We start from the raw sequence: 22666 nt of genomic DNA on the forward strand, positions 1-22666 counted from the left end.
GAACTTTCTGCCTCAGCCTCCCGAGTTGCCACCAGGCCCAGCTATAACTACAAAGACTTCTTGCTGTGATGTGCCTTTGCCTTTTGACTTGGTTTCTGGGCCTTGACCATATATTTGCTTTAAACTTTTATCCAGGATGAATTTTCAGTACCATTAAGACAGGTTCCATGTTCATTTCACTGTGTCATTCTTAAACCCTTTCTCTGTAGATTTAATTTTGGGAGATTGTCTAATGCTTCTGAATTTAATGTAACACTAGAGATAAAAAGAGAACATTTAGAGTCCTTATTAATTCTTTTTTTTTTTTCCTTTGGTACTAGTGATTAAATATAGGGGCACTGTACCACTGAATATGTTCCTAGGCCTTTTTTTTTTACTTTTTATTTTGAGACAGAATCTAAGTTGCTGAGGCTGGTCTTGAACTTGGATTTTCCTGCATTAGCCTCCCAGGTCACTGGAATTACAAGCATGCACCACTGCACTGAGCCTTCTGTTACTTTTTTTGAGGCAAGGTCTCTCATTTGCCTAGGCTTGTCAGTGATCTTCCTGTTTCAGCCTCTGGAGTGAGCACTTGCCACCACAACCAGCTCAGTTGGCCTTTCTAGTTTAGTATACTTTCTTTTCCTTTTTTTTTTTTTTTTTTTTTTTTTTTTTTTTGGTACCAGAGATTGAACCCAGGACACTTAACCACTGAGCCACATCCCCAGCCCTTTTTATTTTTTGAGACAGGGTCTCACCAAATTGTTTAGGGCCTTGTTGAGTTGCTGAGGTTGACTTTGAGCTTGTGATCCTCCTGCCTCAGCCTCCCAGGTCACTGGGATTACAGGTATGCACCACCACCCCTGACTTGCTGAGATTATTGTTCTTGGCAAGTCAAATCTTTTAGCAAGAAGTCTGTTATCTTAGATTTGTTTTTTGAGGAAAGTAGGATGCCTCTAAAGACTTTTGGTTAGGAAAATGTCATAATAAAATAAATTGCTCCGCAAATATGTATTGAATAAAACCTGAAGTTGTTAATCAAGTGAGCCATTGATGAAACCTGAAAGTGTAAAGACCGAGGTGTAAAGACTGGGGCTGCAGCAGACTAGAAGCAGTGCAGATGCAGACGGGACTGATTGGAAATCATTTTTAGAAATAGTTTAGAATGCTTTTGCTCCTTGGTTTGAAGGATTTTGGATAAATATCATTTGCTCTCTCCCAGAAACAATGGTGCTATGAAGGTGGTGATTATTATACCCATCACCCCTGCTCCCAAAAGCCTTGGGAGCATGCCAGCTAGTGGAGGTGGTGACCATTAAAGAATCGAAAAATAAATTGAAAATTATAGTGGGGATAGGTGCCAAGAAAGATAGGTATGTGGACATTTGGATAATGGGAGAGCCAGGAAGTGTTTTCCTGAGAAAATGATGCTTGAGTTGAAGGAACAGTAGAATTTCACCAAGTGAAGAAAAACGAAGTCAAAGCTTAACTGTTAGTCTACTTCCAGAAATATATAATTCTTAGCTTGTGTTGAGTTTTAAATGACAGTCAGGCATTTCAAACAATTTCCAGTAAGAGGATATAAATTTGGAATCAAATCTTGAACTGAATCTAAATTTTACAGTCATTCATTTTAAAGGGCTATAGTTGGAGTTACGTAAATGGACAAGCCCTCCTAAGTAATGTATAAATACAAAGTATGATTCCAAAGACTGAGCCCTGGGGAATGCTCACAATTTAGGGTTGGAAAGAGCCTTGTTGAGGGAATTGCAGGGAACAGAAGGAGTGGTTGAGAGTTAAAAGAAGATTTACAAGAGTTCAGTTGTGGAAGCCAAGGAAAGGGAATTTTTTTTGTTGTGCAAGTCAAAGAGGGAAATTTAAAAGTAGGTATGAGTACTAATACTAAAATAAACAGAATGGCACAGTTAAGGTTATGACTAAGAATAGAGCATGTCTTTGGAAAAACAGTTCTTTTAGAACCCACAGATATTGACCGTTTGAGACTGTATTAGCCTATTTGAGAAGTTTTGAGAACTGTGAAAAGAAGGTGAGAAGAGAATATCCAAAAAAAAGAACTTGTGCTTAACTAAGGATCTTTCAAGATTAAGCACATTGGGGATGGGACTTAACTCAGTGGTATGATGCATGTTTAGCATGTTTCAATCTCCATTACCAAAAACAAAACAAGTAAGATTAAGAAAATCTATTTTAGTTTAAAGGCTAAGAGAAAGGAACCAGTAGAGGGTAAGAGACTGGCAGTGCTACTGAAAAAGAGGGTAAATATAAATGTTCATCAAGAAGAGGAGGAGGAAGGGTTCACATCAGCTTTATGTCAGAAAATATGATTTATAATTTTTTTTAAAAAGAATTTAAAGGCTGTAGTTGCCCAGCCACACACATATACTGGGCATTGAACCTAGTGTGAGCTGAGTTCCTTCTATAGCCCTTTTTATTTCAAAAGACAGATGGTTGCTGAGTTGCCCAGGCTGGCCTCAAACTTGTTGATCCTACTTCAGCCTCCCAAGTCACTGGGATTACGGCAGTGTGCACTGCCGTGCCTAATTATGCCTAATTAATTATGTTTTGAGACAGGGTCTCCCTGAAATGCTGAGGTCGGCTTTGAACTCTGTCTCCTGAGTCAGTGGAATTTCAAGCTCGTGTCATGGCACCCAACTTATTTTCTGAAAACAGGGTATTGCTAATGTTGACCATGTTGGTCTTTGTACTTGAAATCCTGCTGCCTCAGCCTCCCTAAATAGATGGGACAACAGGTGCATGCCACTGTGCCTGTATTTTGCATTTATTTTTAAGATGATTTGTGATTCTCAAGAACTTCCTATGAAGAACTGTTGCTTTCCTCCTACCCATTTTCTTTGTAGGCAAGAAGGGCCTCGCTGGAATAGGTTATTGTCCCTTTTAAGCACAATATTTTAAATTTGGTTCTTTGATTTATCATCTTTCATACCTGATAAACAACCTGGTGTTTTATTGGTACTCAGCTTTCTTAGGGCAACCTTGAACTTTCTGGTCAAGGACCCCAGCCTATTTATATAGAGTATTAAGAGCTGGCTCTTAAATGTAGAACTTCATGGACACATTTACCTGTTTTTATCTAGTTAAAGGTTTCAGCATTGCTTTGTAAAATCATGACCTCTTGGAGAAAAACATTTTTCAAAGGTTATTTCCTTAAATCTTATTTTAACAGAATGACTCAAGGTCTATGGAAATTGAATTTTGGGTTTGTTTGTTTTAACAGTACTTGGGTTTGAATCAGAGGCTTATGCGTGGTAGACAGGCACATTATCACTGAACTACATCCCTACCACCTTTTTTTTGGTGGAGGGGGATTACTGGGGGTTGAATTCAGGGGCACTTGACCACTGAGCCACATTCCTAGCCTTATTTTGTATTTTAGTTTTATTTTGAGACAGGGTTTCACTCAGTTGTTCAGGCTAGCCTCAAACTTGTGATCCTCTTGCCTCAGCCTGCTGAATCACTAAGATTACAGGGTGCACCACTGTGCCTGTCTGTATTTTGGGGTATTAAACACAAAACAAAACCAGTATCTCTAAACCAGACTTATTTGTGTGTACTGAAGCACAGCAGAGTAAAATGGGAATGTGTCCTCAGAAAATACTCCTATATTCGTACCAATACCATATGTCTTGGTGGGCAAGTGGATTTACTTTCTTCCCCTCCTTTTTTACTCAAGTAATGCATGTATCTAGTTTTTAAGTCAAAGGGTTGCCAGATTTATAGGAAAAACTGTAAGCTCACTTAGTTCTCCCCACTTTCAATTCTTTTAGTTTTTCGTTCTTGTATGTATTTGGTTTTGAATCGAAGGCTTAAGGCACTGGCTTGATTTTTTTGGACATTACCTATTTCTATTTTGTTTTGGTACTGGGGATTGAAACCAGGGCCTTTTGAATGTGCTATGCCATTGAGTTATGCCCCCAGCCTATCTACTGATTTCTTATATTTTACATTTAGTCCTCATTAAACACACTCAATAGTATCTTGAACTTCATAGAACAAGGAATCTTACAAAGCTAAAAAATAAAATGGACTGTGTTGCATTACATTGTTCAGACAAGTCAGTGGCTATAGACTGTGGCATTGATTGGCTGAGTTCTACAGAAAGCTTTTACCTACTTTAATGAGATCAGTTTTGGTCTATTGTCTTAGTCTCACTCATCAATTATGAGTCATCAACATGCTCAACATGCTCACACAGTAAACAGGTTTTCTTTGTTTTTGGTTTTTTGTTTGTTTGTTTTCTTTAAAGATATCAAATTCACTCTTAGGTCTTAGTTAAAAAATAAAAGCACACCAAAAAATGCCCTCAAACAATCCAAAGTTTTGCATCATTCATTTTTTTTAATAGAATGAGGAGCAAATCTGTCATTGTTATTTCATTGTTTTAGTATGAAATCAGAATACTTAAAGCAAAGCATGTATTTACTCTTCTTCTTTTATAATTTTCATTTTTATATTTGGGATTCTTATTACAAATTACAGTCCTTTAACCTTGTTTTATTTTTCTGGGCTCCATAATCAGGACCTGTTTTAAATTTGTAGAGTTGTTTCTAGACTCTACCTCTTGGCAATTTCCTATGGAATCAATTTATTCAAATAGATTTAACTAAGAATTTGTGAGAGTCTGGAATTTAACTTTGAAGAAGTTTTCTGCCTTAGAACAGCTAAGGGTATGTGTCTGGGCAACGTGACAGAGATTCCTCTGAATTAATGTTAGCTTTTTGGTTTCTTTCAATAAGTCCTGAAAACTCCATTTGTGTTAGGTTCAGCAACACTTTTATTTTCCTTTTTATAAGCTTGTACTTATTAGGGCAGTATTAGTATAAAAGCTCTTGCCTGAGCCCTGGTTTTTCACTAGACAGATGAATTTCTCTTTTTTGATGGTTGTCATAGCCTGGATAGACTGCTTTTGGCAAAGGTGAATAGTATGATCCTTTGAGGGTATGTGTGTGTGTATTTATGTTGAAGTATAGATTTGGGGTGGGGTACTGTGTATAAAGTATGTTAGAGGGTCAGGTGCAGTGGTGCACACTGTAATCCCAGCAACTCAATAGGCTGAGGCAGGAAGATCACAAGTTCAAGACCAGCCTCAGCAATTTAGCAAGACACTCTCTTAAAATAAAATTAAAAGGAGAACTGGGGATGTAGCTCAATGGTAAAGTGCCCCTGGGTTCAATCTCCAGTACCAAAAATAAAGACATAAGTAAAGTATGATGGAGGTCATTAGAAAAACATGATTTGATCTCAGTAAGATCTCTCTCTCTCTTTTTTTTTTTTTTTTTTAAGACAGTACAGGGGATTGAACCCAGGGGCACTTTATCACTGAGCTACATCCCCAGCCCTTTTTATTTTGAGATAGGGTCTGTAAATTGTCAGAGCTTAAACATAATTCATCACATCAATAGACTTAAAGCTAAGAAGCTTATGATTATTTCAATATATGCTGAAAAAGCATTTGATAAGATATAGTACCCTTTCATGCTCAAAACACTATAAAAAATAGGGGTAGTAGGAACATACCTCAACATCGTAAAGGCTATCTATGCTAAGCCCACGGCCAACATCATTCTTAATGGAGAAAACCTGAAAATACTCCCTCTAAAAACTGGAACAAGATAGGGATACCCTCTTTTACCACTTTTATTCAACATCATCCTTGAAATACTAGCCAGAGAAATTAGATAGACCAAAGAAATTAAAGGGATAGGAATAGGAAAATAACTCAAGCTGCCACTATTTGCTGGCGACATGATTCTATATTTAGAAAATCCAAAAAATTCTACCAGAAAACTGCTAGAATTAGCGAATAAATTCAGCAAAGTAGCAAGATATAAAACCAATACACATAAATCTAATGCATTTCTATTCAAAAGTGATGAATCCTCTGAAAGAGAAATTAGGAAAACCACTCCATTCACAATAGGCTTAAAAAAAAAAAAAACTTGGGAATTAATCTAACAAAAGAGGTGAAAGAGCTCTACAATGAAAACTACAGAACATTAAAGAAAGAAATTAATGAAAACCTTGGAAGATGGAAAGATCTCCCATGTTCTTGGATAGGCAGGTTAATATTGTCAAAATGGCCATACTACCAAAGGTACTATACAGATTCAGTGCAATTCCAATTAAAATCCCAGTGATGTTCCTCATAGAAATAGAGAAAGCAATCATGAAATTCATCTGGAAGAAAAAGAGACCTCGACTAGCTAAAGCAATCCTGAGCAGGAAGAGTGATCTTAAACTATACTACAGAGCAATAGTAACAAAAACAGCATGGTATTGGCACCAAAATAGACAGGCAGACCAATGGTACAGAATAGAAGACATAGGGGCTGGAGAAATAGCTCAGTTGGTAGAGTGGTTGCTCCAAGTACAAGGCCCTGGGTTCAATCCCCAGCACCACAAAAAGCAAAACAATACAATACAAAACAAAAACAGAATAGAAGACACAGAGACAAACCCACATAAATACAGTTACCTCATACTAGACAAAGGTGCCAAAAACATACAATGGAGAAAAGCTCGACTGTTCAACAAATGATGCTGGAAAAACTGGAAATCCATATGCAGTAAAATGAAATTATACCTCTCTCTCTCACCCTGTACAAAACTCAACTCGAAATGGATCAAGGACCTAGCAATTAGACCAGAGACCCTGCAACAAATAGAAGAAAAAGTAGGTCCAAATCTTCATCATGTTGGCTTAGGACCAGACTTTCTTAACAAGACTCCTAAAGCACAAGAAATGAAAGCAAGAATCAATAAATGGGATGGATTCAAACTAAAAAGCTTTTTCTCAGCAAAGGATATAATCAATAATTTGAAAAGAAAGCCTACAGTGTAGGAGAAAATTTTTCCCACACAAACTTCAGACAGAGCACTAATCTTCAAAATTTATAAAGAGCTTACAAAACTTTACACCAAAAATATAAAGAATCCTATCAATAAACGGGCTAAGGAACTGGGCAGACACTTTGCAGAAGATATACAGGCGATTAACAAATATATGAAAAAGTGTTCAACATCTAGTAATTAGAGAAATGCAAATTAAAACCACCCTAAGATTTCATCTTACTCCAATTAGAATGGACTTTATCAGGAGTACAAGCAGTAATAGGTGTTGGCATGGATGTGCGGAAATAGGTACACTTGTATGTTGCCAGTAGAGTTGGAAAGCAGTATGGAGATTCCTCAGAAAACTTGGCATGGACCCACCTTTTGACCCAGTTATCCCACTCCTCAGATTATACCCAAAGGACTTAAAATCAGCATACTACAGTAACACACCCACATCAATGTTTACAGCAGCTCAATTCACAATAGCTAGATTGTGGAACCAACCTAGATGCCCTTCAACAGATGAATGGATAAAGAAACTGTGGTGTATATATATACAATGGAATATTATTCAGCCATAAAGAAAAGAATAAAATTATGGCATTTGCAGGTAAATGGATGGAATTGGAGAATATCATGCTAAGTGAAATAAGCCAATCCCGAAATAGTAAAGCCAGCTAGGAGCTAGGTGTCGAGGCACCATATGCTGGCGGGCTAGTGGGATGGCAGATGAGGAAGAAGACCTGACCTTTGAAGAGGAAAATGAAGAAATTGGAGGAGGCGCAGAAGGTGGGCAGGGTAAAAGAAAGAGAGTTTTTCCTAAAGAATTACGATGTATGATGTATGGGTTTGGGGATGACCAGAACCCTTACACCGAGTCATTGGACATTCTTAGAGACCTCGTCATAGAGTTTGTCACTGAAATGACTCACAAGGCAATGCCAATTGGAAGACAATGTCAAGTACAAGTTGAAGATACTGTCTTCTTGATTCGAAAGGACCCAAGGATCTTTGCTAGGGTTAAAGACTTGCTTACTATGAACGAAGAGCTCACTAGAAAAACATTTGATGAAGCAAATTATGGGTCTTGATACTTTTGTACTTTATGAAATTTCATTATCTTCTGTGGACATATATAATAATTGTGTGTTTTCTACAGTAATGTCCTAATATCTAGGCATGTAAATGAAAGATGGAGAAACAAAGTTTTCAGCCTTTATTTTCATGTCTTTGATTTTCAATCAATACTTGAACCTTTCATTGCCTGCCTTTACATGACCATACTTCAATTACTTATTGGGTTTTAATGACTACATGTACATTAAAGTATCTTGAAAATTATGCAGTTCCTTCTGACTTTTGACTATCTAAAGGATGAAGTAGTATTTATGTATTAGGTATATTTGTACCATTATAAGCTATACGATAGCTGTTTAATATGTGAAATCTAAATGTCATATTGACTATGACAACTGAGACACATGCCTTACATATTCTAAAGTTTTTAGACAACTGTGATCTGAGAGGTTAGTAAAGATAGTTGAATTGGTTTTTGTTTCTTTTAAGGAGATGATATTTGAAACTACAAGTTTTTCTAAGAATGTTTTTGTGTCTTAAATGATAATTCATTTTAATATTCTTTTCTAAAGAGTGTTTTTTTTATTTATTTTTTTAGAAACTTAAAGTTTCATGTTGATGCTTCCATGTTGACAGGCCTTTTTGATTTAAAACCTTTTGGGACTTATATTACTTTTTAAGTTTTTTTTTTTTGGGGTGCTGGGGATCGAACCCAGGGCCTCGTGCTTACAAGACAAGCACTCTACCGACTGAGCTATCTCCCCAGCCCCACTTTTAAGTTTTAAAACTCATTTTTCCCGGTCATCTGCTTTCAGTAGCAGGAATAGCAATATTTAATGAGTTAAGCATTTGGGGTAGCGTTTTATTAACATATTTGTAAGTACTCGTGGAAGTGTGTAGTTGACTAAAACCATGTGTAGCTACGGAAGACACTTTTGTAGTTCAGAATATACAGGTTTTGTGTGTAGTTAGCTTATTGCATTAAATTATTGACCTTAGCTTAAAATAAGGATTAAAATTGCATTTAAAGAGATCACTGAATATTACTGTTTGTGAAACTGAACTTTTTTTTTTATATTTTTTTAGATGTTGATAGATCTTTATTTTATTCTTTTATTTATATGTGGTGCTGAGACTCGAACCCAATGCCTCACATATGCTAGGTAAGCGCTCTACCACTGAGCCACAACTCCAGCCCCAAAACTGAACTTTTTGATTACACTTATAAACTGTATCTTTAAATCAGTACCTGGGAAAATTTTACTTCCTTAACCTATTTATACAAAGGATAAAGTATGAAAAATTAAACAGGAAAAAAAGCTAATCCCAAAAAACCAACATGCCACATGTTTTCTCTGATAAGTGGATGACGATACACAGTGGTGGGGTGGTTAAAAGAAGAATGGTGAAACTTTGGATTCATAGAGGGAGATGAGAGGGGGAAGGGCAGGAGTATGAAAGATAGTGGAATGAGACAGACATCATTACCCTATGTACGTGTATGATACACAAATGGTGTGAATCTACATCATGCACAACCATAGAAACGAAAAGTTTTACCCCATTTGTGTACAGTGAATCAAAATGTAGTCTGTAAAAAAAGAAAAAAGATGCCAAAATCAAATAATAACGTAAATGAAAAAATAGATAGTCAGAGCCAACCTTGAACTTGGAATGCTCCTCCTTCAGCCTCCCAAGTTGTTGGTTGGTATTACAGGCCTAGGCCACTGAACCCAGTTCTCAGTGTCTATATTTTAAAATGAGAATTAGTTAGAATTCACATGTAGGGTAAGTGGTTTTCTAAGAAGTAAAATAAAAATATTTTGGCTGGGCGTGGTCATGTAAGCCTGTAATCCCAACAGCTCTAGAAGCTGAGGCAGGAGGATCAGGAGTTCAAAACCAGCCTCAGCAAAAGGGAGGCGCTAAGCAACTCAGTAAGAACCTGTCTCTAAATAAAATACAAATCAGGCTGTGGTTGTGGCTCAGTGGTCGAGTACCCCTGAGTTCAATCCCTGATACCCCCGACACACATCAAAAAATTAAAATATTTCTTCAGCTACTCAATTCATGATCTTATTTATGAGTAAAGAGAGCCTAGTCAAAGATTATATTTCAAATGAAAAAGAGTAATTTTTTTTCTTCAGTCAGCTTTATTGTTTTTTGGCCTTGGGGTTCATATTAAAGCATTTTTGTTATTAATATTATTCTGAGGGATGAACTCTTGGGGGGGCTCTATCTCTGAGCTACATCCCCAACCCTTTTTATTTTGTGGTAATTTTACTGAGTTGCTGAGGCTGACCTTGAACTTGCAATTCTCTCTGGCCTTCCAGTGTTAAAGCATTATTATTATTTTTTTAATCTTGAATAGATTTGTTATCTAATTTCCATAGTGACCCTATTTTGTGAAACACACTTTTATGCTCATTTTTGTCTTAGACTAGAGGTTAGCAAACTACAATTTGTGGGCCAAATCCAGCCCACAATGTCTTTTTTTGTGGTTTTGGAGGCAAGTGTGGTTTTTTAGTTTTAAAGGATTGTTAAAAGAAGTTGCCACAGAGATCCCAGAGATTGTATGTGGTCAGCAAAGCCTAAAATAATTACTAATTTACCCTTTTACCAAAACAATTTACTGATTCTTGTCTTAGACTATCATATAATGTACATGCAGGGTCTTTTTAAGTGGGCTAATCCATCTAAATTTGTGTTGCCTTCAGTTAAGGAAATATTTTATTATATTCTCTTTACATATTTTACATTTTTGTAGGAATTCACTGGATTCGTCAGTTTTTTTAGTTGGTGTGAACTTCTTTTAACTAAAACCAAGTGTGCATGTCAAGTGTGGTGGTACACACCTGTAATCCCAGCAACTCTGGAGGTTGAGGCAGGAGGATTACAAATTCAAAGCCAGTACCAGCAACTTAACAAGGCCTTAAATAACTTAGTGAGACCCTGTTTCAAAATAAAATATAAAAAAGGCTGGGATATGGCTCGGTGAGTAAGCACCCCTGGGTTCAATCTCCAGTACCAAAATCAAAACCAAAACACACACACACACACAAAATGTGTATACATGACATCACAGACTTTAATTAAACTGTTCTGGATTTTTAAACGTGTGTGTGTGCATGTGCACATTTGCATGCATGTGTATGCACTTGCTCTCTTATTCTTACTCTTGTGCTTCTATTTTCTCGATACATTTCTTGTATGTTTTCTTGGTGGGGCTTTACTGTGGTATTAATAAATTTGAATATTGTCCTTTCTCTATAGAGTCAACATTTTCTCATTGATCTTTGCCTATAGCATTGGGAGAAAGTTACATCTTAGAAGCTATAATTTGATGTTAAAAGTGGGTCATGTAGTTGGGTTGGCTGAAAGTTTTTTTTTTTTTTTTTTTCTTAGTTGTAGATGGACTCAATACTTTTGTTTTATTTATTTATTTTTATGTGGTGCTGAGGATTGAACCTTCTGCCTCATGTGTGCTAGGCAAGCGCTCTACCACTGAGCCACAACCCCAACCCCTTGGTTTTATTTTTTAATACTGGGTCCCCTGTATTGCCCAGGCTGGCCTTGAACTTCTGGGCTCAAGTGATCGTCCTATCTCAGTCTTTTGAGTAGTTGGGACTACAGGCATTTCCTTCTGCATTTAGCTTGGTTGAGGTTTTTTTTTTTTTTTTTTTTTTTTTTTGGTGGGGTCGGGTACCGGGGATTGAACTCAGGGGCACTCAACCACTGAGCCACATCCCCAGCCCTGTTTTGTATTTTATTTAGACAGGTTCTCACTGAGTTGCTTAGTACCTTGCTTTTGCTGAGGCTGGTTTTGAACTCCTGATTCTCCTGCCTCAGCCTCCTGAGCTGCTAGGATTATAAGTGTGTGCTACCACCCAGCTTGGTTGAGTTTTAATACTGGTAAATGGCTTGCAATAAAAATTCTCTGGTTGGACTAGGAATGTAGCTCAGTGGCAGAGTGCTTGCCTAGTATGTTCAAGGCCCTGGGTTGGATCCCTGGCACTGGGAAAAATATCCCCTCATTACTTGATTATAATGCTTTGTCATTTATCATATTTTATTGATTCTTAAACATTTTTTTGTCTTTTATCTTAATAGCTTTGAAATCAATGCACTTAAATTTCAAGATACAATTATAATGGTCAGAGGCTCTTTTCCCCTACTAGTACCTAAATAAGGGAGCATCTTAAATTCAGTAAAAATGGTTCATTTATTCTGTTCATTTGTACTACCTGATATTAGCATTGTTTTCATAGTGTTATGTTGATTTCATCTCTTCTTATTTTGATTTTTATAGCCAAAATTCATTATTTTGGAATTCTTTCATCATTTTAGGGTTTGCTTTGGGTGTTATTTTAATCCTGAGATTTGCAGATTGAGAGTGATGATAAGCACCCTCCTCCCTATCTAGCAGAACATTTTAGGAAAGTGAACAATTAACATACAGAGTGTTTTGTGTAGCACAATAACAGATGGCCCACAGCCTGGTCTTCCATATTAGTTACTATTTTACTGAATATACTGTAGAAGAACATAAACAAGTAAACCTGTTCAACCTTAGTTTAACTGAGATTTTCCTGGCTGCTTACAGTCGTGTACACCTGTGAATTTACATAGTAATATCATGTTGATGATAAATAATTAGAAATCACATGGTAATTGTGTTTTAGACCTTTACTGTCTCCAAAGCCACACTTTGTACTACATACACCAAGGCTTTCTTTTCCCCCTTTAAGTTTATTTCAGGGAGAATCAAAAGTCAGTAACTTAAAAGGGGGCAAGACAAATGAAAGGAGAAGGGAAGGGGAGGATTAATGCTGACTTTAAATATATGGCCATGTTTTTTGTTTAAGTCAGTGGTTCTAAAATTTCCTCTGCACCTAAGACGATTTAAAACTGACTTCAAACTTGCCATTCTCCTGCCTCAGCCTCCCAGATTACTGGGATTAAAGGTGTACACCACTGTACCTGGCAAGATAGTATTTGTTTTGTTTTGTTTTGTTTTTGGTAGTACAGAACTGAACACAGGACCTCCTGCATTCTAGACAAGCACTCTACTACTGAGCTACCTCCCCAGCAGTCATCCGTTTTTAAGGATAAAGAAAAAAATAGTGCTTTTTCCTACTGTTTACTCTCAATACAGACACTGAACACTTCTGACACCAGATGTGCGTGGGCTTTTCCCACCCACACCAGTTCTGCAGATGATTCTTCAGTGGACACCAGCTGGGTATCCTCTAATCTAGTTGAATTCTGATAATATACCTAGAGATAGTTATGTTGTGGGAATCAGGCAAGAAGCAGCAAGTGGCAGTTGAGGAGTGGGAGAAACCAAACTTTATTTTACACCAGCGGGCCCAGAGGAGATCAGCACTCTCAATTCTGAGTGCCCCTTGCCAGTTTATCACATTTATAGGCTACCTAGTATCATAAATTTTCTAGTCTAAAATGATACATAGGTGTATACAAGATTAAAACAAAACAAAACAAAACATGATTGTGTGTAAGGGTTTTCATGCTGGAAGCATGTTTACAGAAGCAGAGTATGATAAGGGAGATTGGCTCCTCTTACAAGGCCTTCCCTAAATCTCTAGCCTTGGACCCAGAGCCTTCACAGGCGCCTTTACACTTCAAAGGAAAATAGTTAGAGGCTAGGGAAAGTGCTTTACAATCCAAAAGAAAGGAGTGAATGGTGCTAATCAGATTACTTGAAAACCAGTTGGCAGGAAGGGAGCTGTCTCCCTTTCCCAGGTACTAATTTTTACAGTGTCCTTAGTTTACTTTATATCCAGGCCTGAGTCAGTTGCCCACTACAGTTAGATCCCACAGGTTGAGGGCTCAGATCCACAAGACTGCCCTCTTATTCAGATGCCAGTTGCAAGCACAGATTTTGACCTGTGCTTCTGATCACCTGACTGAAATTAGGACTCCCACAATCTCTTCCTTTGGTTTGACTGATTTACTAGATAGCTTACAGAATTTAGAAAACATTTAGCCCCCCTTATAAAGGATATTACAAAGAATATAGATGTAGTATTATATGCCTGTAATTCTAAAGACTTGTGAGGCTGAGGCAGGAAGATTGCAGGTTCAAGGCCAGCCTTAGCAACTTAGGGAAATCCTATCTCAAAATAAAAAGGACTGGTGATGTAATTCAGTTGTAAAGCTCCCCTGGAATCAATCCCCAGTATCAAAATATAAAATAAGAAAAAAGCCAGGCATGGTGATGCATGTCAGTGGCCCAGCAGCTCAGGAGGCTGAAGCAGGAGGATGGTGAGTTCAAAGCCAGTCTTAGCAATTTAGTGAGGCCCTAAACAATTTAGCGAGACCCTGTCTCAAAATAAAACACAAAATAGGGCTGGGGATGTGGCTCAGAGGTTAAGCACCCCTGGGTTCAATTCGTGGTACAAGAAGGAAGGAAGGAAAGGAGGGAGGGAGGGAAGGAAGAGAATATAGCTAAACAACCAGCCATGTGGAAGAAGTGCTCAGGATGAGATAAAGGGGAAGAGGTATGGAGTTTCAAATGCCCTCTCTGGGTATGGGCACTTTCCAGAAACCTCTACATGATCAGCTACTTGGAAGGCCCTAGAACTCAGTCTTTTTAGGTTTTTTATGTGGGCTTCATTACTTTAGTCATGACTGGTTACATTGTTGTCACTGGTGGTCCCCTCCCTGAAGGTCCCTGCTCTCTAATCATGCCTTGTTCCTTCCTGGGAACAGCTACCAACCTGAAGTATCTAGGGAAGTCATCACTGATCTCATCAGTATATAAAAGACACTCTTGGTTTTTGTTTTTGTTTTTGTTTTTGTTTTTGCAGTACTTAGGATTGAACCTAGATCCTTGCATGTACTAAGCAACCACTCTACCACTGAGCTACAGAACCAGTAAAAAGTTTTTTTTGTTTTTTTGGTTTTTTTTGTGGTGCCGGGGATTGAACCCAGGACCTTGTGCTTGCAAGACAAGCACTCTGCTGACTGAGCTATCTCCCCAGCCCCATAAAGTTTTTAAATTTGATATAGGGTCTTGCTAAGTTACCGAGGCTGGCCGTGAGCTTGTGATCCTCTTGCCTCAGCCTCCTGAATAGCTGGGATTACAGGTGTGTGCCACTGCACCCAGCAAGCTACCCCAAACTTAATGATTTAGAAGCAACAACCACTTATTTTGCCCCTAAATCTGAGGGTCAGGTATTTAGGTAGGGCCCAAAGGGATGGCTTGTCTCTGGTCTCTGTGGTGTCTGGTGTGCTCATTCAGAGTCTGTAGTCACTTGATGGGTCAGCTGGGGCCTGGACAGATCCAGATGGACTCCTATCTGGTAGTTTGCTGGGATGAAAGGAACAATGGGCAGTGTCTCTCATCCAGCTGGGTAGCCTAAACTCTTCAGTGTTGCTAGGCTTAAAAGCAATGCAGAAATGGTGAGCTTCAGTGCACAGGCATTTTCAAGACTCTGCTGTCACATTTGCTGATGTCTCATTGACTAAAGCAATCAGGTGGCCAAGCTCAGATTCAAAAGGGTGAAGGAATTAGAAGCCCCCACCACCCCCAGGACTGGGGATGAAACCCAAGTGTGCTTAACCACTAAGCCACATCCCCAGCCCTTTCTGTTTTTTATCTTGAGACAGGACCTCACTAGGTTTCTTACAGCCTTGCTAAATTGCTGAGGCTGACTTTGAACCTGCAGTCCTCCTGCCTTAGTCTCTGAGCTGCTGGGATTACAGGTGTGTGCCCCTGTGCCTGATTGAGACTTAGTTTTTTTTTTTTTTTTTGTACTGGGTTAATATTTTGATGGTGTGAGTGAGAGTGTCATGTCCAAAGGGCTGTAATTGGGTTGTGAATGTAGTTCAGTAGGAGAACATGTGCTTAGTAATAAAAGATCCATAGGGCTGTAGTTAAAGAAATGAGAGTGATTCATGGCCTTAAAAAAAGTGATTCTTGGTCTTAACAACAACAAAAATATATATGTATATGTGTATACATATGTATTATATAATTATATATATAAAATGAGTACAGTGGCAAGCAGTTACTCAGGAAGCTAAGGGAGGAGGATCACTTGAGTTCACGAATTTGGGTTACCAGCCTAGACAACATAGGAAGACTCCACCTCAAAAACGTGTGTGTGCGTATATAAAATTATCATAGTATTGGATTTTTTGGGTGGAATGGGACAGTTCTTTATGCTGGAAGGATTTGTGGCAGTGGTTTTACAATCTTTTAAAATGTTTTTGCACCAACATTTACTAGACAACTAAAATTTACTAGACAAATGCTGATGTCGTGTGTAGACAAAGATAAATAGAAGGAAATAGGTGATATAGAAATGAAAATATCCATTGGTAGTGTTATTTGTTGTGGGTTTTTAATATTTTTTATTTGCTGTTGGTTTTTATTTTTTAATTTTTTAAAGTTGTAGATGGATACAATACCTTTATTTATTTATTTACCTTTTTTTTTTTTTTTTTTTTTTAATGTGCTGAGGATCGAACCTAGCACCTCTCACATGCCAGGCAAGTACTCTACCACTGAGCCACAACCCTAGCCTTACTGTTGGTTTTTATTAATATAAAGATGAAAGTGTTTTGCCCTTATGGAGCACAAAAGAGACAGTTCTCTTTTCAACAAAATTATGAGCCATCAAAACTTTCAAAACTAACCAGGTGTGGCGGTGCATGCCTGTAATCTCAGCGTCTCGAGAGGCTAAGGCAGGAGGATACAAGTTTGAGGCCAACCTCAGCAATTTAGTGAGACCCAGAGCAACTTGATGAGAACCTGTCTTGAAATAAAAACAAAAAGGACTGGGAGTGTTGCTCAGAGGTGAAGCACCCCAGATTCAATCCCAGTAGCCACCCCACCTCTCCAAAACAAGGTAAAAAAACCACTGGATTCTAATGATGCAAGTGCACATAGGAGGACCAGAAGTAATGATAAGCTATGATCTATTAAAGATGTATTTGAAATACAATCAGTATTTACAAGATGGATTTGTTCCACATTTGTGAATGGCAGGAGGTAAGCAGCTGGACACCACATGTCTTTAAACCCAAAAAAAATATAGAATAAATATTTGAGTTTACTGTGATTAAATATCTATTGGACATTTCAAATGGTTTCTCACTTTTACTTTATTCTCCTGAAAATTTTTCATTAATATTTTAAAAGAATAAATATTAATGACTATTTTTTCCTGGGTACTGAAGCTTTACCATAGCAAATATGATTATTTTATCATCTTTCTCTGATAATTCAACTAACTGAAGTCTTTTTGGGTGTGTTGGAAATTGAGCCCATGGTAGTGCCTTTGCTAAGTATATACCCTATCCCTAAAATAGGCTCTTAGTCCTCTGAAGTTCTTTTAAGATCTGTTTCTTTAATTCTCATTCATCATATCTTGTTTTATAGTATGTGTAGTTATTTTTACTGTATGCTGCTCATTGTCTTTGGGAATTTTTTTTTTTTTTTTTTTTTTTTTTTTGGTGGTAGAGATCATTTGGGGCCTAGGGTAAAAATGCTGTTTTTCAGAAAGATTTCTATTTGCTTGTGCCAGGCAGTTTGTACCACTCGCGTTCAAAGACCATCTTAAATAATGTTCACAGTGTGAGATATCTGAAACACTGCAATTGTTCAGATCCATGCTCAGATCTGTGAAGAGGCTGGTTTACATCTGGTTTGCCCTTGCCTTAAGGATGTAGTGTTTTTGAGATGCCAGCTTAAACCTGGAACTATCTATTAGATTTCCTATCTTGGGCAGGTCTTGGGCTTGATTTTTGCCTCCATGGCCCTTCAAAAAGGGGAATCTCCTTGATGGGTTTAGGAATACCTTCAAGACAAAAGTAAACTTCTGAGCGTCTGTGCTTTTGGGTTTGTACTCCCTTTTCCCTGTCTGCTGTAGTGTAGTAATGCCTTATAGTATTGTTAGTTTTTGTTGCTTTTAAGATTTTTATCTTCCCACATTTTTAGTTGTTTATAGTTAGAGGGGTATTTGAGATAATCCCACCTGCCATTACCAGAAGTACATAGCCACATCTTTTTTTTTTTCCTCCCCTGCTGTTCATTCACATGTGTATCAGATTTAGGTTTTTGGTTAAGTACTTTGCTAATGGAAGATATATGCAGATCTTTAAAAATTAAATCTTTTGGGATTCACATTTTGGGAGTAGAAGCCAAGAGTCATTTTCAGTAGGTAACGTTCACCTTAAGCATGTACGTATACATGCACGTACACACGCACATTTACGCCACAGGCTAGAGAAAAGTTTGTTTTTCTTTAGTTAAAAAAGGATGAAATAAAACCAGGTATAGTGGTACATGCCTATAATTCCATTGACTAGGGAGACTGAGGTAAGAAGATCACATGTTCCAGGCAAAAAGAAAAAAGGGAGCTGGGAGTGTAGCTTCATGGTAGAGTATTTGCCTAACATGCTGGATGTCAGAGGTTTTGGGTTCAGTTCCCAGTACTGGTATTGGGGGCAGAAATAAAAGGGATGAAACAAAATACTTTTGCTATCTTTAAGCTCATAATACATGTCTTAAGTTGGTTTGAAGTGTTCAGGCAGTAGGAAATTGAGTGCTTACCAATGTGAAAAATTCAGACTGGGAATTAAAAAGTGATGGCCAACCCCTCAAAAAAAAAAAAAAAATCACTTACTAATGGACATTGGAGTGCCCAGGTTATAGAAGATCACCCATGCCAGCTTATGAGCCGTGACATGGTTAATGGAAATTTGTGGTTAAAGTCTTATATCAAACCAGGCACAGTGGCGCAAGCCTGTAATTCCAGTGGCTTGGGAGGCTGAGGCAGGAGAATCGTGAGTTCAAAGCCAGCTTCAGGAATTTAGCAAGGCCCTAAGCAACTCAGCAAGACCCTGTGTCTAAATAAAATATAAAAAAGGACCGGGATGTGGCCCAGTGGTTAAGTGCCCCTGGGCTTAATCCCCAGAACAAAAGAAAAGTCTTACTTTGAAAGAAGTTCAGGCCCATAATTTAAATTTGTTTGAGGGTTTAGGATTTTTTTTCCCCTTACAATGAACTGTTTTTCTAAACTCCCTTACATCTCTGTGGCAAAGTAATAGTTATTTTACATTCTTCTGTGTAAGGCCTAGAGGTAAGATGTGAAAAACTTCATCTACTTATTTTGTTTCCTAAAGATTTTTCCCCTTCCACTAAAATAAAATCTTTGTTTACCTAATTATTTTTTTGTTATGTTTACATACTTCCATGCTGGGGAAATGACACCTTTTTTTTTTTTAATACTCAGCAAGTGGCTTTGTTGCCACTCCCCATGTCATTTATTTTGCTGCTCTGGACTATCCAAGGTAGCAAGTAAGGTAATTGAGTATTTTAGGAAGATCATTTATTTTGGTAAGCTGCTGCTAAAATTCCTGGGTCTTGAGGTTTGTCTCAAATGTCTTAAACATCCAAACAAATGTTTTAGAGCCGTGTAGAAGAAAACAGAAGGTTAATCAAATTGACATGATGGTAAATTCATGCTTAACAGCTGGTATGTAGTGATTTTGCCTCCATTCATATTGAAACTTAAATTTGACAAAAGCAAAAGAAGAAATAAATGTAGTTGTACCATAAGGAATGAAAATTTTGCCTTTTATGGGATTTGGCAACTGTTAATGTGCTTTGTAACATGCTCATACATAGTACTTTGGTTTATTATGCATTAAAATCAACAATGATGTTTATATTTTGTATAATGAATTACATCTAGGGTCATATAGTGACTGAAAAAGTCACTGTTAAGTTAAACTGGAGTTATTCTGAGCATTGAATAGGTCATAACACTTAGAATTGCAAAACTGAGTGTGTTAATGTTTACCAGGTTATAAACACTTAACTATATTTTTGTACCAGTAATTGATTCTGCTGTTCATAGTGAAAGCTTGAATGTTTTCCTCTTAAACTTGTCTTTTTAAGACATTTTTTTCCTTTGTTTTCTCTCTTTATTCCTTGTAGTAGTTTTTTGTTTCGTTTTGTGTTTTGGTACTGGGGGTTGAACCCAGAGGACTCCACCACTGAAGTATATCCCCAGGCCTTTTAGTTTTTGAGACTGGATTTTGCTAAATTGCAGAGTCTAACCTTGAATTTGGGATCCTGTCTCATCCTCCCAAGTTGCTGGGGTTACAGGCAAGCACCACCACGCCTGACACATTGTAGTCGCACCTACTACAAACCAACAACCACAGAACTATTTTTGTAGGTTCGATTTTACAAACTTAAGTCTGAGGAAATAAATGTAGCAACTTTTTTCCAGGACTGCTTGCACGTCGTCAGCTTCTGGGCCTTCCAAAGAGTCAGAGTAGCTTTTCAATACTTGTGTTTGATTCTTTCTTCTGTGACACTATCATGGAAACTCCCTTTAGATTTCAGCATGTTATAGCTGCAACAGAGATCTGTAAAGATAATTTATTGCTGAAATGTAAAATTAGTCTTTGCTCTCTACCCATTAAAAAACAGGTGAGAATTTAGTAACTCTTCTAGGCCTTCTTGAAAAATGTAATTTATAAGATGAATCGATCCCAGTGAGATTTGATAGATGCAGGATTGAAAATGCGTCATGTTACTTTTGGAATGTACTAAGCAGAAGTCACTGTTACATGTGTTTTAAGATTAAACAGGCCCATTTGCCAGAGTACAGAATAATTATCTTTAATATCCTAAAAATATTATATGTTCCTTTTTTCCATATTCTCATAAATTTGGGTGACACATTGCATTTAGCATACAATATGCATAGTCCCATAGGGTTTCTTTAAAAATTGTCATTGCAATTTTAAATATATGTGGGTTAGATTAAAAAACCAAATTATCCTCATGTTTCAGTTTTATCAGAGTGAGGTTTAAGTAAAATGTGCATGTTGTTACTCTGTCAGTTAGGAGTTCTGTGGTTCTTTATACTAAGTAACAGGGAGTTCCATCCAAGCTAACTTAAGCTAGGAAGAGAATTTGCCTTGTAGCTCTAAAGATAAGGGGTAACACAGGCATCAGGCTTAGCTAGATCCTGGGACTCTAGTTTCTCACCTACCATCTACTTCTGGTCTGGCTTCCTTCACAGCCTCCAGGTTGTGGCAAAGTGGCCAGAGTAGCTTTTATCCCCTTTGCTCTATCTGTGTCAGCATTGTTTGCAAACATTGTCTGAGTCCCTGAACTAGTTAGGAATGCTATGTGGATAGTCTTTTCTCTACCATCTCAGATGTAAGGCCCTACTTGAAGCACCTGGACCAAGAGTAAGAGGAGTGAATTCCCCAAAGAAAGCCATGATGCTGGTTGGGAAGCACATAACAATGTTCGCCATATGAAGCTGTGTCAGAACAGGAAGCAATGGTTTTTATCCTTGGAAGATTTACTTCTGAGGCAATCCAGATCAGGAACAGTCCTGGGTCCTAGGAAACCCTGATGTTTAATGTTCACTTCTTTCATTAGCAAAAATAGCTTCTCGTTTCAGTTGTTGTTGTTTTTTGTTTGTTTGTTTTTTGTACTGGGAATTGAACCCAAGAGCGCTTACTGTTTAGCTACATTCTCAGCCTTTTTTATTTTTTTATTTTGAGACAGAGTCTTGCTAAGTTGCCCAGGCTGGGCAACTTGGACTTGTGATCTGCCTGCTTTAGCCTCCCAAAGCCCTGGGATCATAGGCGGGTGCCACTGCATCCAAGTTTCATTTCAGGTTCTAAGGAGCAGGCATTGCAGATTCTACCTGTTTACAACATTAGGATTGAACTACTATGTTCTCCCAACTAGAAAATAAGGTGAAGGAAGTACAACATCTCCATCTCATCCCACCCTTTTTTCCTTTCTGAAAGGTAGATCCAAAAGGTCAGTGCTCATGTTTCATGCCTGAATTGTAGATCCCAGCTGTGAATCAGCCCTTAGCAATAATCTTGGAGCTTTATAATAGTTTTGGTATTTTGAGGACTTTTTTTTTTTAATGCTGAGAATCGAACCCAGAATCTCTCTACCACTAAGCCCCACCCCAACCCTGAGATAGGGTCTCACTAAGTTACCAAGGCTGATATTGAACTTGCCATCTTCTTGCCTCAGCCTCCTGAGTTGCTGGGGTTACAGGTGTGTATCACTATTCCCAGCTTTTGTGTTTTGCTGGTTTAGATAGTTTTATACCTTTATGTAATCTTATATCTCCATATTAGAAATAATTTTTAATCTTTCTACTCAGAAAATTGTTATTAACATTCACAAAAACAAAGAAAAGTAAGTAGTATTTGGGGAATTCACACTTCCATTTGCTCCACAAGAAAGTATGTGCCTCTCACTCTCCCCCACCCCACCAACTTACTTATCCTTATTTCATATGTAAATAACTTAAAAAGCTGTATCACAGTATCCCCTACTTACAGACCAGGAGGTAAGAGCAGATCCCAATAGTATGGTGTCGCTGGCTCTTTGCGGTACAAAATCCATGGATAGCAACAACTTGCACGGGTCTTATGGGTGGTGGACTGGAAACTGAGCTACTTCTATCTTTCTCTTTAGTGCACTGCTTTCTTGCTTGTTTGTTTATAGAGGATAGAGGAAATGAGGTTTACTTGCTTTGAGAGGAGAGAGAGACTTTGCTTATCAGAGAGAAAGAGACTTTGCTTAAGAGAGACTTTGAGAGAAGGACAGGCTTTGCTTAGAGCTTAGAGGAAGAGAGACATGCTACACCTCACTTAAGGTCTGCTACTTCTTACTGGTGCATCCTGCATCCTGTGAACTAAGGGTGCGTCTACC

At 37.9% G+C, this 22666-nt stretch overlaps 2 protein-coding genes and 1 long non-coding RNA gene across 3 annotated transcripts in view; 2 read left to right on the forward strand and 1 right to left on the reverse strand.

Moving 5' to 3' along the window:
- GLG1 (golgi glycoprotein 1) overlaps positions 1-22666 on the forward strand; it is a 114215-nt gene that overhangs the window by 14549 nt on the left and 77000 nt on the right. The window lies entirely within an intron of this gene.
- LOC306649058 (transcription initiation factor TFIID subunit 13-like) lies at positions 2553-7944 on the forward strand. The gene has a single exon (XM_079119690.1). It carries the CDS (start codon positions 7575-7577, stop codon positions 7941-7943), a length of 369 nt encoding a protein of 122 aa, XP_078975816.1. The 5' UTR covers positions 2553-7574; the 3' UTR covers position 7944.
- LOC306649059 overlaps positions 13715-22666 on the reverse strand; it is a 208030-nt gene continuing 199078 nt past the window's right edge. The window contains exon 3 of the long non-coding RNA XR_013760566.1: positions 13715-22331. This is a non-coding gene — a long non-coding RNA (uncharacterized lncRNA). The remainder of the gene's footprint in view (positions 22332-22666) is intronic.

Source organism: Sciurus vulgaris (assembly GCF_902686455.1).
Source record: "Sciurus vulgaris genome assembly, chromosome: 17".
NCBI classification, from domain to species: domain Eukaryota; kingdom Metazoa; phylum Chordata; class Mammalia; order Rodentia; family Sciuridae; genus Sciurus; species Sciurus vulgaris.